This window comes from Oryctolagus cuniculus, chromosome 5 (assembly GCF_051225735.1).
Source record: "Oryctolagus cuniculus isolate XC-2025 breed Fujian yellow rabbit chromosome 5, ASM5122573v1, whole genome shotgun sequence".
Classification (NCBI taxonomy): domain Eukaryota; kingdom Metazoa; phylum Chordata; class Mammalia; order Lagomorpha; family Leporidae; genus Oryctolagus; species Oryctolagus cuniculus.
The window spans coordinates 44,691,148-44,711,164 of record NC_142871.1 but is presented as its reverse complement, the minus strand read 5'-3'; the positions used below and the strand labels follow the sequence as shown (position 1 = coordinate 44,711,164).

General features: G+C 39.4%; 1 protein-coding gene across 2 annotated transcripts in view; it reads left to right on the top strand.

The window, feature by feature from the left end:
- RNF217 (ring finger protein 217) overlaps nt 1-20,017 on the top strand; it is a 141,607-nt gene that overhangs the window by 100,598 nt on the left and 20,992 nt on the right. For both annotated transcript variants that reach the window (XR_016234501.1, XM_017345347.4), the window contains one exon: nt 6,771-6,935. Coding sequence is in view for 1 of the 2 variants with exons in the window: in XM_017345347.4 (XP_017200836.3) it covers nt 6,771-6,935 (165 nt within the window). In the remaining variant the exon portion in view is untranslated. The remainder of the gene's footprint in view (nt 1-6,770; nt 6,936-20,017) is intronic.

Here is a 20,017-nt window from a genome sequence, read left to right as displayed (position 1 = left end):
ATATCTTTTTGTGGTTGTTGTTAATGTTTATTTGAGAGACAGAGGAGAAATCCTGTTGGTTCACTCCCCAAATGCCTAGGTACTAATAACCCAGTCTAGTTCTCCACGTGAATGGCAGGGACCCAGCTTGAGGTATCCCCTACAGCCTCCCAGGATCTGCATTAGCTGGAAGCTGGAGTCAAACCCAGGCACTCCTCCATGGGGTGCACATGTTCCCAAGCTATATCTCAACTGCTAGGCCAAACACCCACCACCCACTTCCCCGATATCTTTAGCATTTTTTCTCTCTCATCATTAAAATCCTTCTGGGTAGGAATCACATTTTATAAAACTGCATGAATATATTATTTCCCTGTGCAGTGAAAGAAGTTCTAAGGGCTTGAAGAATACATTCAAATCAATGGGTTGTTTCCTAATTGCTTTAGATACATTACAGTGTGCTTCAGCTTCCTTCTGGTGAAGAGATTTGAATTTTTTTTCCTCATGTAAAAATGTGTAAAACTTTTCCATGAAAGCCTGATTAGGTATGCCCCTTTGGTCTATGTTTCTCTGACACTGTCACTTTCTGTTGACAGAGTTTACAAACTGAGACTTGGTTTGTGCATCAGCCCTGCAAGGTCAGTCTGGCTTATGACACACACTGATTTCTCTTGAGATTTATTAATGCATCATCCATGCCAGGAACTGATAGAAAAAAAGCATAGTTTCTTAAACGATTGTTGCTGGCCTAGATTCATGAAGGTGATGAAGTTGTCTAGCTGAGTTTAAAGAAGCCAGATTGAACAAAGAGTGTGTTATATATGTTACCCTTGGAAAAATTTATAACACAGCCACAATGCAAGCCTACCAAATTTCATTAGAATGCATTTCTGCCTTTAATTACTAATGAGGTGCTTTACCAAAGTTGTTCTGTTTACTTTTTTGGTGTGTAAAATAGCCAAAATATTTTCAGAGTTTTTACTTGTACTTGAACTTCTAACATCCTTCTATTGAAATTCATCTGATATTTTACCTTATGCTTGATCTTAAAAAACTCAACTATAATCATTATAATAATAAGGCATACAGCTACCATAAACTGACCTGAAATGTTGTTGAGAACTGTTTGCTTACTTATTTTTTCATTTCATCATATTGTCCCTTGGGTGTTCAGCAAAAGACACAAGCAAAAAACATTTTTCATTTCTCTCTGGTGACCAGTCAGATAAACAGCCCAGTCTGGGGCTCATTTTTATTCAGTATGGAAGGTATTCTGGAAGAAGAAGAGGTAAAACTATGCATTTCTTACCCAACACCCTCTGTAGCCCTAGCTTTCCATATTGACCCTCCTGGATTTGTAGAGGAACCTACTGGAGCTGTCTGCACAGCGCATGCGTCTCCTCTACAGCACCTGCTCTTGGGTCATCCAGAGTCTCTACACTGTGCTCTTAATGAACTTGCTACCTATGGGATCATTCCCTCCTATTTTCAGAAAGGTCCAATTAGGAAGAATTCATTGTTGCCTTCAGGCTGAAATCTCCTTCTTGCCGGCTGCCACTTCCTAATCACAGAGAATATTCTCTTGTTCTCTTGTACATTGTGTAATTACATGGTTCTGCTACTTTATGGGGGTGACTCTTGTGAGATGTTAGCCTTGTGGGGTGGTGTTCAGAACATAGTGTCCTGTTGAAAACAGGTTTGTGCCATAGTTTTCTGGCTAGGATTTTAATTTACATAAATCAGAACAGAATTTTTGAATTTCCTTTTTCTTCATTGGTGAAGGAATGGGTTCTCATATAAGAAATAGACTCAGACAAATACTTTCCTGATCCTTGCTGCCTGGATTTCCAGGAAGAGGATACAAATGCTTGTGGTAATTCCAGGTGGTAGTGGCAAGATGAACTGTTAGCAGAGAGGGGAAGTTTGGCACACAACTCCTTTCCCGAGGTCTGACATGCTGCCCTAGGAAAGCACGCCTCTCACTTGAAAATAAAAGCTAGTATTAAATGAATGTATGATGCAATAAATAATATGTTACACGTATAAAAGAAGGCTGGCAATCAATATGGAGGACGGCCAATAAGGTTATTTATATGAATGAGCACTGTATCCCAATATAGCTTACCTTATCATGTGTTACACTCTGCATTTTTTTGTCTGCTTTGGGTCCTCAACCTTTAAGAAAGTTTCTCTTTCCTATTCCAGCTTAGTTTCAGCTGGGCTGTGAGAAATCAAGACAAAGGTCATTTGACCGCATTTGGACTGTGTTCACACGACAAGTGATTTGTGAAGCTCCTATGTTCCTAGCACTACCATTCAGGGAGAGACCACAAGGAGGCAATGAATTCTCAGGCAATAATACTCATGCCAAGAAGTCAAACTGTGTATTTCCGTATGGAGAATCTCTTCCCCGCCCCTACCCCCGCCACCACTTGGGCTGTAGGATCTGATGCTGTAAATGACCAGCCAGGGCTTCCTTGAAATTATTTGAAGCCATGCGTCAAAGATTCCCTTTCTCCTCACTGTAACACCTTGCACTTTTTTCACAACTTCTCTTAAAGAAAAGCTTCTTTAGTTCTTAAAAACTTAGTTCTGAAAAACTGCAAAACTAAAAGATTTCCCATTTATCTGTCATACTCGTTAGCTTCTGTAGGCCACACTGTAGTCTGGTGGCCATAATCTTTTCATGTATACTAGTGGGAGCTTCTGGGTCACTGCATGTTTTAGGAGGTATGCTAGCATTACAGGAACATACTAGATTCTGTATATCGGACACTTTTGCAAGGCTCAGGCTGAGCTGGCTGAAGTCCTGGCTCTGTTCAGATTCCATTGGAATTGATCTTTCCCCAGGGCACCATGGACTCCCAGGCCTCTCTGGTGGGTCAGGCTGGACCTGAGTCTGAGCTACTACTCATCACATGCTGCAGTGACGCTCCACCCACTGCTCACAGCCTCTCTGAACACTTGTGTTTTAGCCTTCCTTGTGGCACCTGTCCCCAGCACCCTCTTGTCCAGGCTTCTACTCTAGCAGTTGTGTTGCATGGTGTTACAGCTCTTCAGGTTTGTTCCTGGCTGCTCCTAATACATTCCTTAAGGGCAAGTATATGCATTGTTTCTTCTGAGCCTAAATTCAGTACAGTCAGCACCTGCTACTTGAAGCTGCTCAATAAATATTTGTTGAATGGACAAATGAGTATGTTTCATTATTCAGTGTCTGTTCAACCTGAAGTTCTAGTGAACCAACTCTGTTAGTTCCTATTCTGCAGTTGCTGCATTTATGCAAGGGTGTGTCTGATATTTTGGCTTGGCTAAGTAATGATAGTGTAGCTTATTTTTAAATGATGATATATAGAGGATTTAGGCAAGATAGTAATTTTCTAGGGTGCTCCTTAATTTTGGACTGTTTATGTTGTGTGTTGTTTCTTTGTTAGGCATGATTGTCAGGAGAAAATATTCACTTACTTAGAGCACATGGGTTGTTATACTTGTGATCTGTGTGTCAGTATAGCATAGATTTCGGGAAAGCCCAAGGGAATTCAGATGTCAAAGATAGAATGTAAAGTTCTTTTTTCCAGCAGATGGGAGATCTCTTTCAATAAATAAAAAAATAAATATTCAGTAATTTTAATATAAAACAAAATAAAACATTAGTCATGATGTTCATTAAAATGAGGATAAAGTACTTGGTAAACATTATCTACCAATGTAGGAAGCAATAATACCATCTCAGCTACTAGTTAGATATGTTAGTTTCTCTTTCAATTTGTTTAATGTTAACTGACATGAGGTACCTAAACTTTATGCAAAATGATTTATTTTACTAATAAATTACTGAGTACCTACTCTATACCAGAGTTCTGTGACACTTAATTCAGGAAATATAAGATAAATGAGACACAGCCTTTGTCCTAAGTGAATTTGTAGGCTGTTAGGGAGATTATGTCTTGTATAAATGCACTAAAGCTGGTTGGGAGGAATAGGGAAGACATCTTGGAGCAATGAACAGGGCAGGCATTTGACCTCATAGTTATGGCTCCGTTTAGGATGGCTGCATCCCATATCAGTGTGCCTGGTTTGGATATCCGGCACTGATCCTGACTCCAGCTTCCTGCTAATGCAGACCCTGGAAGGCAGCAGTGATGACTCAAGACATAAGTATCCTACCATCCACATGGTACATCTAGATTGAGTTCTAGACTCCTGGTTTGGCTTCTGTCCTGGGACCAATGTAGGTATTGAGGGTGAACCAGAGGTAGGATCTTGCATTTGCTTGCATGTCTCTCTTTCTCTCTCTCAAAATCTCTTTTCCTCCTCTTCTAATTCCCCTCCCCCTCTCTCCCTCTTAAATAAATGTTTAAATAAAAGGAAGAGGCAAGGAGCATGTGATCAGGAAACAATGTCAGTAGACAGATAATGTTAACTGGACGTGGGTTTTCCAATTACAAGAACTAGAGATGTGCTTTCTCGAGCTGCCTCTGTTAGTGAGGTTCACCGTACAGCACTGCATCATGTAACAAGGGCAGGACAATCATCTCCGTAGCCACCTAGGCAGGCCGCACAGAGAATGGACACTACTCTGGTAGGGAGAGCCTGTCACTCATCTCATCAGAAGTGAATGTCTGTTACCTTCTCCAGTGATCTCGCCTCATGGCCAAGGCGGGGTGTATATGTACCCCCAGTTTACTTCTCAAGAGAGAAAATGCGTCTTGACATATCTAACAATGAACACCCCTGCCACCCACAGTTCATGACAACCTCCTTTTGGGCATTTTGCGAACTGTGCTAGTCAGTGAATACATGCTTTGGCTTAGATTCATCCCTGGAATAAAGTGTGCCAGGGGCATGGGGTTCCAAGGCATAAAGCAGAATTTCTCAAACTTGGGCATACATACAGATCAATGGGGGACCTTGTGAAAATACAAACTCATGATTCAGGAGGGCTAAGGATTCATGAATTTTGTTTCCATCAAGCTCCCAGGTGATGCTGATGCCACAGGTCCTCCAGCCACACTTTGAGTAGCAAGGGCAGAGCCTGGGGACTTCTGCCTGCATCTGTTATTCAGAAGGGAAGTGCTCTCTGCACGATAGCCAGTGGCTGGGAGATGGCATTTCATGTAGAGAAGGTGTGGTGCTGATGTCTCAATATGTTTTTATAAGACCAATGGTAAACATAGTTAAGGTCAAAATGAATAAGGCACCTTCAGACCAAGAAAAAAAATCAGCATGAGACTTTACAGGCAAAGCCTCTGCATCCCCAAGTTTTTAGTCCTTTTACTGTATTTTCACCCTAAACAAAGGAACCACTATTTTGATGTTTTCTCTGAGGGATAGTAAACAATTGGATGTGAATTTTAATTTATTCGTATTCACTTGAGAGCTTGCTGTGTAACTCCTGTCACAGTTTGTCACTAAATCTGTGTTATTACTAAGAATTGGCAGTAGTATCTGTAGTAGGACCTAGTTGGTTATTATAAGAAATTGGGAGCTAGAGTGACTGGTTTAGTATCGTATCAAGTGTCAGATTCCTTATCATCTGGTACCTTAGGAGAATCATATGTTTCTTTAAAAAAAAAAAAAGGAAAAGGTTTATTTTATGTATTTGAAAAGCAGAACAGTAGAAAGAGAGATACCTTCCATATGCTGATTCACTTCCCAGATGGCCACAGGAACCTGGAACTCCTTCTGGGTCTCTAGCATGAGTGACAAGGGCCCAAGTACTTGGGACATTTTCCTCTGCTTTCCAGGAGCATTAGCAGGGAGCTGGGTCAGAAGTGGATCAGCTGGGACTCCAACTGCTCTCCAGTGTGGTATGCAGACATTGCGAGTGGAGGCTCAACCTGCTGTATCATATTGTCAGCTCCAAATCATAAATTTCTAATTGCCTTCATCAGACCTCATATACATGATAGCTCCCTACGTGGCCCCCAAGATCCCTGAACCACTTCAATGTCTGACATTCATGGAGAGCCTCCAGTCTTAAAGGCCCTTTGCATTCTTCTGTTCATTTCATAAATGTAATTTAAGCCTGATTAAAAACTGAAGAGGTCTTCTTTTAAGTTTAGCAATGCTGGAGTCTGGAGATGTAGGCTTATGAATAATGTCTACAGAAGAGAACTGAATGGCATATTCAGGCCCTTCGGACACAGTGGCAGACGTGTGAGGGAATCAGCATCCTTCTAACTTCTCCCCATTCCACCACTACATTCGAAAGCAAGGCCCCATGAGATATTTACATCCCCTTTTTATTGTTCCACGACAGGGAAATAAATATCTTATAATGTTCTGTTGTCTGACACTCACCCACTTCAACTCATTCTTATTTTTAAAAAATACCCATATTTCTAATAATAGGATGCTTTGCATTGTTTTTGTAAATAACTGGCCAAAATTGTTAGAAACTAGGGGCTTCCATGATTTTAGATAGAGCTTCGTGGGAAATGCTGCTATAGCAGGGATATTGGTTCAGGGGAAGCCAGAGGGTGTGGATTTGGGGCATGGAGAGCCCTCGGGTTTTATGCTGTGCTTTAATCTAGATTTTCTTAAAGCCAAATTGATTTCCACAATGTCCCAAATATTTGATTCCAGTATTTACAGATAGCCAGATTGGCCTTACTGAAGAAATTCTTTCCTCCTTTAAAAACAATATCTATCTTACTGTAGTTTTGTTCTTGTACAAGGATAGCTATTTTAAAGGACAAGCTTCTACCAATCCCCCCAAGTGTCACCACTCTCATGCTGTGAGATGTTGCAGTGTATCCACTAGTACTTACAGTTATTGTTTTCTTACACAGATCCAGTGCCCCACTTGCCAATTTGTCTGGTGTTTTAAGTGCCACTCTCCTTGGCATGAAGGTGTTAACTGCAAGGAGTACAAAAAAGGAGACAAATTGTTGCGTCATTGGGCCAGCGAAATTGAACATGGACAGAGAAATGCCCAGAAGTGTCCAAAGTGCAAGGTGAGATACACTTTAAGAGAAAAAGAAAGAACATCTAATATAATTGAACAGCACTGACAGTATTAAATAAGGGTTCTTCAAAATGTTCATAAACAAATGCAAATAAAAGTAAATTTTCATGGCAAAATAATTTTGAAACCAGTCACAATTTTTTGTACTATAAATTTCCTGTGACTTTTTTGAAAATCCCTCATATGCATGAATTTTGAAAAATTTTGCAATAAAATGAACTTTTCTTTTAATTCTATTTTCCATGAACTTTTTGAAGTTATTTGATGTTTATAACTGCCTTAAATCAAGTATGAAGAAAAAGAATATTTGCTGTTTTATTTTAGAGGAATAATTACATTATACAGCTAAAGTAAAAATGTTATATATAGGCTATGCATATTCTTATAATTTTTATTACATCTCAGAATTTAAGGAGGCCACCTATAAATGTTGTTGAAACATTTAATCCTTATTGTCTGTTTGAAACATTGGATCCTTATTGGCTATTTGTACAGAGGAAAGCTAGTGTGAAAATGACATGAAAATATTTCTATTTGGCCACATGGACTATAATCACTTCTCAAGTCTGCAGGCTGTGAGTCCTTGCACTCTCTGGTTTACTTGTACTTCTCTCATTGCTTTTCACTTTAGGAATACACTACATTGATCATTTTGGATTTTTTTTTTTTTTTTGTAAATCTGGTGGAGTGATACAACAACTGTTGAAATCTGAAGTGTTTGCAAGCTTACTTTAGAAAACCATATGAGGGTGGGGTTGTCTTCAAAAAATGGAAAAAGTATATTATAAAAAATTATGCATGGGATTTCAAATGTTTTTGGACTAAAACACACTAATGTTTTAATTCCACTTCCATCCAAACTTTTTGACTTTGTGTGTGTGTGTGTGTGTGTGTATACCCTGCCATGTGTAGTTTTTACCTTTTGCCAAATTTTCATTTGGAAATCATGTCAAAATTGAGCCTAATTTTCTTTTAAGAACAAATCTACAATTCTTTCCCAGAACCTTAGCACCAAATAAATGAAATTTGAATTGTCAGAAAACTTTAAAAATTTAATAATTGTGAATGTAATTTGAAGGGATTAGAGAAGATTCTTCTTTTTTATAAGATTTATTTTATTTATTTGGAAGGTAGAGTGCTGTGGTCAGTGGGACTGGAGGACAGGACAGAGGCAGGGAAGAGGGGTGTCCATCTGCTGGTCACTCGCCAAACGGCAGCCACAGCTGGGGCTGGGCCAGGCCAAAGCCAGGAGCTCATCCGGGTCTGGCACATGGGTGGCAGGTGCCCAGGTACTTGGGCCATCTTGTGCTGCTTTCCCCAGTGCTTTAGCAGGGAGCTGGATCACAAGTAGAGAAGCGGGGACATGAACAAGTGCCCAAATGATGCCAGCATTGCAGGCAGTGGCTTAACCCATTGTACCATAACACCAGCCCCAGAGTCAATTTTTAAGGTTAATATTTTTTGTTTATTTTAAAGATTTACTTATTTATTTGTAAGGTCATATGGTGTTGCAAGCAGCACTTTAACCCACTGCACCACAATGAGGAAGCCAGGAGCCTGGACCTAAGTAGGGTTCTCCCATGTGGATGCAAGGGCCCAGCCACTTTTACTGTCTTCTGCTGCTTTCTCAGCCACGTTAGCAGGGAGCTAGATTGGAAGTGGAGCAGCTGGATACTTGAAATGGGATGCTGATATCTCAGACAGTTGCTTAACCTGATGTACCACAATGCCAGACCCAATTAGAATATATTGAGGGGGCTGGTGCTGTGGCTTAGCAGGTAAAGCCACCGCCTGCAGTGACAGTATCCCCTATGGGCCCCAGTTTGAGTCCTGACTTCTCCACTTCTGATCCAGCTTTCTGCTATGGCCCAGGAAAGCAGGAGAAGATGGCCCTAGTCCTTAGGCCCATGCACCCGCATGGAATGACCTGGACGAAGCCCCTGGTTCCTGGCATCAGATCAGCACAGCTCCGGCCATTGTAGCCAATTGGGGAGTGAACCAGCGGATGGAAGACCTCTCTCTCTGCCTCTCCTTCTCTCTCTGTGAAATTCTGACTTTCAAGTAAATAAATGAATCTTAAAAAGAAGAATATATTCTGAAAATCCTATAAATTAGCATAATAATATACAAAGTCATTGTACTGTATGAAACAACTTGTTGCACAGTCTTAGTAGTAAAAAGAAATTTTTGAAATAGTTTAGATGACCCAGCTGTCTTAAAAGTGATGCACAAAGATGTTTGAGCTTGTGCTTTGTTTTCCCTATAGAAGGCAAATTTATTCAGTTACCCTTAATTGAGGGCTATTTCAGGTCACAGTATCAATTGCTCAATGCACTTTTGTTTTTCATTCCATTAATTAACAATTAGAGAATGAGAGTCCCCCCCCTTTTTTAAAGGATTTATTTTATTTATTTGAAAGAGTTACAGAGAAAGAGAGACAGAGTGAGAGGTCTTCTGTCTGTTGGTTCACTCCCCAGATGGCTGAAATGGCCGGAGCTGTGCGGATCCGAAGCCAGGAGCTTCTTCCTGGTCTCCCACGCGGGCGCAGGGGCTCAAGGACTTGGGCCATTTTCTCCTGCTTTCCCAGGCCATAGCAGAGAGCTGGATTGGAAGAGGAGCAGCCGGGACTAGAATCAGCGCCCATATGGGATGGGATGCCGGTGCTTCAGGCCAGGGCTTTAACTCGCTGCACCACAGCGCTGACCCCAGAGAGAGCTTTCCCCCTTAACCTGACTTTCAGTTTATTGGAAGCTGTTGCTCAAATGACCTACATGAAGGATCTCCATGAGTGAGAGCCCAATGGAAAGAAAGAGTCATCAAAGAAGGATGTACTGTGCTCTGTAGGGAGGAGAGAACTTCCACTTTGCTTGTGGCCCTGTCTAAATACTAACGGAGTTTGTGGACTCAGAATGCTTCCATACCCTTGGCAGCTCATGACAAGAGCCTCAGGTGATCACTGACGTGATCAATTGTTAAATCAACAAAAGGAGTCACTGTGCACTTGCTCCCCATGTGGGACCTCTGTCCTTAATGGGTTGTACTATGAGAATTAACGGTAAAACTTGTCTTCAAACAGTACTTTATACTTTGTGTGTCTGTGTGGGTGAAAACTGTTGAAATCTTTACTTACTATAGAGTTGGTCTTCTGTATATAAAGTTAACTAAAAATGAATCTTAATGAATTGTGTGGGAGAAGGAGTAGGAGGTCGGACAGGAGTAGGGGTGGGAGGGCAGATATTGGGGCAAGAACCACTAAATTCTAAAGCTGTACCTATGAAACTTGTATTCATTAAATAAAAGCAAACCAAATAATGACAAGTATGGATTTAGGAGTGCTGTTAAGGTGCTCTACTTAACACTGTTTTCATAAGTACACTTTATGTCTCTCTGGGAAGTTGTGAAAACAATGATGAGGGGCCGGTGCTGTGGCATAGAGAGTGAAGCCGCTGCCTGCAGTGCCAGCATTCCATTTGGGTGCTGGTTCATGTCCTGGCTGCTCCATTTGCAATTCGGCTTTCTGCTGTGGCTTGGGAGGGCAGTGGAGGATGGCCCAGGTCCTTGGGCCCTGCACCAGCATGGAAGACTTGGATGAGGCTCCTGGCTCCTGGCTTTGGATTGGCCCATCTCCGACCATTTCAGCCATCGGGAAGTGAACCGGCAGATAGAAGACTCTGCTTTCTCTCACTGCCTCTGCCTCTCTCACTCTGCCTTTCAAATAAATAAATAAAATCTTAAAAAAAAAAAAATTGGGCCGGCGCCGCTGCTCACTAGGCTAATCCTCCGTCTGCGGCACCGGCACCCCAAGTTCTAGTCCCAGTTGGGGCACCTGGATTCTGTCCCGGTTGCTCCTCTTCCAGTCCAGCTCTCTGCTGTGGCCCAGGTCCTTGGGCCCTGCACCCGCATGGGAGACCAGGAGGAAGCACCTGGCTCCTGGCTTCAGGTCAGCGCAGCACGCTGGCCGCAACGCACCAGCCGTAGCGGCCACTTGGCGGTTGAACCAACCAAAAAAGGAAGACCTTCTCTCTGTCTCTCTCTCTCTCACGGTCTAACTCCGCCTGTCAAAAAAAAAAAAAAAAAAAATGATCAGGTAGCCTGATTCTAAGATTCTACCCTGAGTGAACAATAGTGTGGGATTATACATAGGAGATTCTGAATGAACTGAAGGAATACAAAAAAAGCATGTGTTTGTTACTATAATCTTTCTTTGTAATGTTAAACAGATTCTGATATAGAGGAAGAAAAAGCACCCAAGTGTAAGGAATTGGCTGAACACAGTACTGACTTACCACGATTTTAACAAACAGTTAAGTGAAAGCACACCTGCTGGTTCCCTTTTGAAGTAGTAACTAAAAAGTCAGTGCTTTAACAGGAATTACCTTTTACATAGCTGAAAGAACAAGGGCCATGGAATGAGTTTTCCTAAGTTGTGCCAGAGAACCTACTTTCTGGCATGATTCAGGTTCCATAAAATCTGCCAGTTTAATTTATATTTCATTATTTGAAGTAAAAATGATTCATTTTTCTTTTACTTCCAAGCTGACTTTTAAGCTTTTCATTTTCTTAATTGTAATCTTTTTTGGTGGACCTTAAATTTATGTTTTGTCCCATAAAACATTTCAATTATTCTAACAGAAATCCATGAGGCTGTATTATTCAGTAACTTATTTGTTTCATAAATATATCTTTTACAATTTATAAATGTGAAAATGGAAGATGGTAAAAGTCTTTGAAAAAGAAAAGGTTCCCATATGTCTCTGAGAGAACAAAACTAGGATACGTTTTCATATAAATGCTTTTAATAATAATAATCAAGTGTATTTATAAATTTATTGTATACAAAGTATATATGCATTTTTGTCTTTTAATTTTTACTTATGTTCATTTTATTTGAGATCCAGAGAATCTTGTATTTTTGTAACCTCCTATAGGTATATTGAATGATTTTGACTAATTATAATAGTTTTTTAATTTTTAAATTATTGCTTTGTTTATAAAGTTCATATAACAAATGATAGAAGTTTGCAAAAGAGAAGGAAACTATTTACCTATAATCCTACTATTCTAGTATTCTCATTACTATCATATTTCTTTGTCTCCTTGGTCTTTTCTCTATTTAAGCATTATTTTATAAAGTTTGAATTGCAGCTTGCAGATAATTTGATATCATTAGTTTTTCCATTTAACATCAGAAACATTTCTCATGTTACTAATTTGTTTTCAATTAACTGTATAATATTTGCTTACATATCCTTTATTTTCATTTTAATAGGTAATTATTTTTATTAACTCATGACTCATAAGCCTCTTGGAGCAAGTAACATTTAGTTTACCTTAATTTTGCAAAAGTAGATTTATGACATAAAGCAGTTGTGTGTGTACATTGCCTTAAGCAGACTGAGAAATAGCCACTGTTGGGTGACTTGGGCAAAAGGAAAATCTGGCTTAATAAGGTTTGATTGACTATTTCCAATGGGCAAACAGAAGCCAAACTTTGATCCCTGACTTGTCCATCCGTCCATTCTTCCTTCCTTCCTTTGCCACTGGACATCAAGGATAGCTTGGATTGGTTTTAAGATTTTTTTTTTTAATGTCTATGGAGACAGGTGTTTGGAGCAGAGGTTAACAATCTGCCTGGGACATTCACATTCCAGACTTGAGTGCTGGCTCCAATCCCAATCCCAGCTTCCTGCTAAGGCACAGCCTGGGAGGCAGCAGGTGCATGCTCAAGTAGTTGGATCCATGCCATCCTTGTAGGAGACCTGGGTTCAATCCCAGGCTCTTGGATTCAGCCTGGCCCAACTCTAGCTATTGCAGACATTTGGGGAATAAACCAGTAGATGGGAGATCTCTCTCTCTCTCTCTCTCTCTCTGCCTTTCAAATAAATACTTTTAAAATTTTTCTTAAAAAAAATCTATGTATGTTGATGATATTTATATTGAATATATCTGTTTTCCATATTTTGGACCTTTGAAAGCATACATTTTTCTAAAGGTACAGTTAAGATATATCAATGCTTTTAGTATTTCTAAAAATAAATAATACAATTTATAATTCCATTTAAAAAAAGTTAGAAAACGGGCCGGCGCCGCGGCTCACTAGGCTAATCCTCCGCCTAGCGGCGCCGGCACACCTGGTTCTAGTCCCGGTCGGGGCGCCGGATTCTGTCCCGGTTGCCCCTCTTCCAGGCCAGCTCTCTGCTGTGGCCAGGGAGTGCAGTGGAGGATGGCCCAGGTGCTTCGGCCCTGCACCCCATGGGAGACCAGGAAAAGCACCTGGCTCCTGGCTCCTGCCATCGGATCAGCGCGGTGCGCTGGCCGCAGCGCGCCAGCCGCGGCGGCCATTGGAGGGTGAACCAACGGCAAAGGAAGACCTTTCTCTCTGTCTCTCTCTCTCACTGTCCACTCTGCCTGTCAAAAAAAAAAAAAAAAAAAAAAGTTAGAAAACTTGTTTCTGTATTAACCTTTTAAGTATTTTTAAATGCTTATTTAATAACTTAAAATGTTTAGTTGTTATATTTTGTTTCCTTGTAAAGACTAAAAATAAATATACATATTTGGGGATTTTTAATGCTGGCTATTTAAAAGTATTTATTTTAGAGCTAGAGATGGAGAGAGAAATCCATTGGTTCACTCCCAGATGCCTGCAACAGCCAGGCTGCACAAAGACAAAGTCAGGTTTCATGAAGTCAACCCAAGTCTCCCACATAGGTGACAGAGACCCAACTATTTGAGCGATCACCTGCTGCCTCTGGAATGCATAATAGCAGGAAGCTAGAATTGGGAGCAAAGTGGGACTCAAATCCAGGCATGGGCCTGTGCGGGTGTTTCAAGCAGCACCTTAACTGCTGTGTTAAATGCTCGCCCCAATACCTGCTTTTTAAGTTTCTTTTCATATCTTTTGTTTATTTGTGTGGGTTAGTTTAAGGTATATTTTTCATTACCAAATTTTCTGAGCTCTTTATTTGAAAATATCAACTCTTTTTCTGTAATATTTTCCCTACATGCTTTCCCTGTGTTCTTTTTTTTTTTTTTTAATTTTATCTGAACTGTAGGTTTGTTGGTTTTTTGTTTTTTTTTTACTTAATTGATTTGCTTCTGTATTTTTTGTTTTTGGGTTTTGGTTGATCAAATATATCACCTCTTCCTTTTTGTACACTCACTGAAACACACCCACACACCATGTACGCACACAAACATGGACACTATTTTATATATATCTTTGGTAAATATTTTGCCTTTATATATGCTTAACAAGTCATTTATTATCCAGAAGTTTGATCAAAAGCTCTATTGTACTCCTATCTTTTAACTATTTGATTTCAAAATATTTTACTCTCTAATCCACCTATGATTTACTTTTCTCTTAAAAGATTTATTTATTTGAAAGGCAGAGTTACAGAGAGCAGAGGGAGTGGAGGCGATTTCTTCCATCTGCTGGTTTACTATCCAAATGGCTCAAATGACCCAAATGGCTAGGGCTGGGCCAAGCCAGAGCCATAAGCCTGGAACTCCATCCAGGCCTCCCAAGTGGGTGACAGGGGCCCAAGGACTTAGGCCATCCTCTTTTGTTTTCCCAGGTGCATTAGCAGAGAGCTGGACCAGCACCCAGATGAGATACCAGCATGTTATAGGCATGCTACGAACTATCATCTTTAAATAGTACAATAATATATCACTAAATAATAAAGATAAAAAACTTTTTATTTTTCTCATGAGAGTGTTGTCAGAATGCTTTATCATGCAGTCTTCCTCACAAAGTTAATATCACCCAATTAACATTACTCATTTGAGAATTAACCTAGCTTTGACTTTTATCCCTATCAGATTTTCCCTTTGTGGAGCTCTGAATTATTGAAACCCTATTTTTTCAAAGGCCAGATTTTTGACCTCTGAGTATATACTTTACCTATGTTCTTTTGAAAACCAGGTAGGCATACTTCAGGCCCTTGTACCTGACATTTTGAGGCAAGCAGATATAAAGCACTCAAAGAAGTTCAAGTAAAGAAGCACTAATATGTAGCACAAGCGTTGTACAAAAGAAGTGTAATTGCTTTAAATACATTTCTGAAGCAAATATTGAAATGCATTAGCATTGTTAGATGTGGGTGGAGAGTGCATGTATGGTTCTTACATTATTATCTGAAATTTTTGAATGTTTGAAATGTTTCATGTTTAAAGAATAAATACAGTCTAACAAGGAAGCAGGAGGAATATAACATCAGAGCTTTCAAGAGTGGCTTGGTTCACAGGAAACCAACTCTGTTTGCCATTCAGCCTTTAGGGATTTGGCTGTTAACATTTTTTGCCCTTCCTTGGGTAAAGGTTAAATGTTGTGAGTACTTGGCTTACTAAAGCAATGTTGGGGTTAATATTTCTCAAAATGGTGAACCTATTTTGTAAACTCCCAGACACTAAAGGAGAATTCCTCAAACATCCCTCCTCCAAATCACTTTCTTCCTTAATGTCAGATTAAAGAAATATTTGTATAAGCACATATGTAATAATATGATAGAAATATAATCACACCAGATTATCTGAAGTTGGCCACACTGGCTTTAAAAAAATCGATAATTTCACATCTCAGTTTTACTAGACATTGAATAGAGAAAAGGAAATTATACATTTTCTTATAAATTTTTCAAGTCCTGATTGATTAGTCAATAGGTAATTAAATCTTTTTTTTCTTAGGGTCAACATCCTGTCTTTGGGACAGGATGGGCATTTTCTGTTTTTAAAAGAAATAGGCATTGTTGAATTTTGATATGTCTCTTTATTTTATTTATATAAACCTACAAAGTGTTTTTGTCCAGTGCTCCTTTTCCGTGGTGCTAACACGGTAATCATAATTAACCTGTCTAGCATTTACTGACATTTGCTACCTCTCAGTCTGCAGTGCAGTTATGATACGTGTATTGCCTCTTCAGATCCTTAGATGTGACACTAAGATGATGATTTCCAGGGTGCCATCTAGGTCTTAATTATTATGTATCTCTTGATAAAATGTTAAAGTGTTCTATATTAACAAGAAGATGGCAGGCTCCACAGTACATAAGCCACATTTGATGTCTTATTTAATTCTGAAAAGTTGTGAGAAACGGTTAATTACCACCCTTTCCTGATGTAGAACCAGTTTTAGAGGTTTAAGCCATGACCAGAAAGCAGGCATAAGAAAATTAATTATGCTCATCTGTCTTTGTGTGTGTGTGTGTGTGTGAATCTGGAATTAAAGGAACGAACTTATCATTGCATTTCCCTTCAGTCATTTTATTCTTTCAACTCCTATAATAGGAAGCTTTGGGTAAGAATGTATTGACTTGGAAAGAGTGATTAATCTCCATCTGTTCTCATAAGATTAACACAAAAGCCACAACATTGACCTCTTATTCTTGAGCTGTGTGTAGCCTGTGGTTTCTGGAGAAAGAATTGGGAACATCCATGTTGAGTCCTACAGATACCTGCTTGCTGACCATTTTATTGTGTGGATACTGACGGGGCCAGTTTTGCTAAAGGATCTGAAATTTTCTTAGGTAATTCATTTTCATTTTAAGTTTTAGGAGTTGTCTTTTCCTTCTGCAACAAACTCTGTTTTGAGTTCCAAGCACAGCATAGATTTTCCTGGAGGCAGCAATCTATGGTGGATCATAAAAGTCTAGGGAACTCTGAGAAAAGAGTATATTCCTTACTACCTACTGGACTTCTTCACTTGTCTCTAACATCTGTCACAATGCACTCTCATCTCCCCAAAATGTTTCTTCCCACAACTTTCCAATCTAAGTAAATGGCAACTCTTGTCTTTAGCTGCACGGACCAATAATTTTGTATCACCCACGTATTCCTTCAGTCCCCACATCCAGTCAGTTGTTAGGTTTTGTGGATTGTACCATCAAAGTATATTTAGAATCTGACCACATCTCAACACTCCCACTATCATTAATCTGGTCTAAGGCACTTCTGGAATTTTAACAATAGCCTTCTGACTGATTTCTTACTCCTCATAGAGTTCTGAACCTGATGGGCAGCATGAAACTGTTGAGCACAGGCAGATTATATCACTATGTTCAAAGTTCTCTGTTCCTTCCATCTCACCTAGAGCAAAAGCTAGTCCATATGGTGACCCCATGACCCTTCTCACTCTGTGCCTGTCTCCACCCGGTTACTCCTCAAGTGACACATCCTACTTCCTTTACTCCGTGACAGCTACGTTGTACTCAGTGAGATACTTGAAAAGCATTAGGCATCTTCAGGTCCCTGCATTTATTCTTCCCCCTGTCTAGAATGTTCTTTCCCTAGATATCTACATGACAAGCTCTTTCACTTCATGTTTTGAGTAATATTCAGCTTCCCAGTAAGACTCCCTCTGGCCATCTTATCTATAACTTTGATATATAATTTGATCTGTAACTTTGAACTTCCCACAGTAGGTAACATGGAAGAAAAATAAAGCATATAACTCCATAGGCACCATATTACTTAACACTTCTTAAAATAATGGATGTATTTTACAGTTTCTAAAGAAAATGTCCCTGAGTCCTTACTCATTATCAGTTTTACAGTCATGCCATATTTTGTTATGCCTCATATTTGGAACCTGGATGCTGTTTATCTTGTTTTCTGTGAAAGTTCTTGTTGCTGTTCATTTTTTCTTACTGAGAGTGGACATACCTACTTCATCATTTTAGTTAACATCTAGCAACTCAGGAATTTTATTAGTGTATATACCATTGTTGTTATTTGAAGATGTTCTTGAGACCGACTGACTTTCTTTTCTAAGTTGGCCTGATTGTGTTCCAGCTTTTCCTCTGGGATTTCTGACACTTTTTTAAAAAATATATGTCAACACTGTCCTTTTTTGAATTTCATTCATATGTGAAGTGTTGCATTGAGCTCTGATCTCAGAAAATGTGTAGAGGAGTCTCAGCTTTTCTGCAGGTAATTGATTTTTGCCCTCAACCATTATTTCTTTTATAGTAGATAGAATTATCTAGATGCATCATATTTGTCATCAGATCTTTGAAGGCTGTATCTATGGATTTGCTTGTTAAAGAACCCCTGTGTGTTAGGGAGTCTCAGGTCAGTGAGCTCAGTGAGGAATTCAGCATTACTTGTAGGATTTTGTTTTTAAGCTTTCCTCATAATGGTTGCTTCTTATTAATGCTTCCAGATACAAAAAGTCATTGAAGGAAATAAATGAATAAATAATTTAAATATAAACTATTTGTACTCTGTGTAGAGTAAAATATCTGTTGATGACAGTAATTCATAACAGTTAATTTAGTTATCATTTCCTGCTTAATTATGCCTCTCCCTCTGTCTCTCTGCTACTCTGTTTTTCAAACAAAGAATCTGTTTTTTATTTTTTAAAAAAGAAATACTAGAAATTACAGTCTATTATGTAAATGAAAGAATAAATAAGCAATAAAAAGATTTTAGAACCCAATGAAGTAATATTAAAAGCGCATATAAACGAATAATGAATAATTTATGTGAATTTTTGAGTCAAATGAACTGTCAGTTGCAAGTTTAAAAGTGGAACAAGTTTCTGGACGCAAAAAGTTGTGATGCCATTTTGAAGGAAAAATGTGAATTGGCCCAGAGAATAGCCGAAGTAAGCAGAAAGGGTCAGATAAGTCTTGTGTAGGGAGAGTAGACATATTTGTCTGACTAATATAAATATTTTGCTGTTGGTTAGCAAAAAATTCTGGTTTTAACTTGAAGTTATAAAAAAAAAGGCTGCTTACCATAATACAGGCACAAACATGAATTCAAAAGTCTCCATGCACTAGGTTGTACCTCAAGCAGGTTACGTTTTTGAGCTCTGGCTGTGAATAAGAACGCTGGTGTCCCCATGTCACAGTGCTGTTGGGAGGCTCAGACATGCGGATATATGTACAGTGCTTGGCACAGGATAGACAGCCATCAAGAGGCTTCCCTTCACAGGCCGCCTGTGACATCGCACAGGCCTTGGGTCTAATTTGTGTTGCACATTCTGCCTCTGAAAGAAGTCTCCTCAAAACCTGTTGAGTCCACTGCTACTGGACCGTCCTGTAATAGCAAAACAACTCAAGATGACTAGAAGGAGCACAAGATTCCTCACAGCAAGAAACACATTTTGCTTTTATCATCCAAGTCATGATAATCTTAGTATCCCTTGACCACAGCTATCCCTTGGGCATCTCGGAAGGTGCTGCCTAGCCCAGCATCAGTCTAAAAAGGGGGAAGGGGACCACCTGGCAATGAAGGAGTTTTCACTTGTATTTACACAGTATTTGATCTCTCAGGTGGGGAAGGGGGAAAGGATGGCTGGGAACCAACTTTATAATGAACTAAGTATGCGCCAAGTAGTGGGCTAGGACTGTACATATAGTATCACATTTTACTCTATGTGGTAAGGAGTATCATCTAGATTGAGACTTGGGAGAGGGAAGGTAACATTTTTTTTAAATAGCTAGTAGACCCAGAGCATGCTAAAGTCTAAGTTCTTGTTCTTTCAACCCCCTGACAGGGTGAGGCTTATCTGCCAAGAATCAGTCAGCCCCTGGGAGAGAAGGGGCTACAGCTCACCTGATTTTGAATACCCAATATCCTGCCAGCCGCTTAGCAAACTTTACTTTCTTGGTTGATTGGCTTATCCATGTATTAAAAGCTTGCCTATAATATGCTACCCTCTGCTTAATTATTCCTTTTCAAAATTGTCACAATCACCTAGAAACTCTCTTGAAAGTTAAGTAGATAGGTAGATGAATGATAGATGAGTAGGTTTGTTGGAAAAAAAACTTTATTGGTTGATTGCTTCACATAAACCTGTATTAATGTTTGTTGTTTTTTTACAAGCAATTTTGTAAATCTTTTTTAAATTCATGTTGTTGCATTAAATTGCAGTTTAACATTATTCTTGTTCATCACTAAAACTAAAATACCCCACATGAGTTAGAGTTAGTGACTTCAGATGTTTCTAGTCTGAAAACCTATAAGGGTATATTTGGCATGGATTTATTTTTTCATCTCTCTTTTTACAGAGGTTTTCTTTTTCTCCTGGGCAATTTTATTCCATTTCCACATCATTGACAGCTT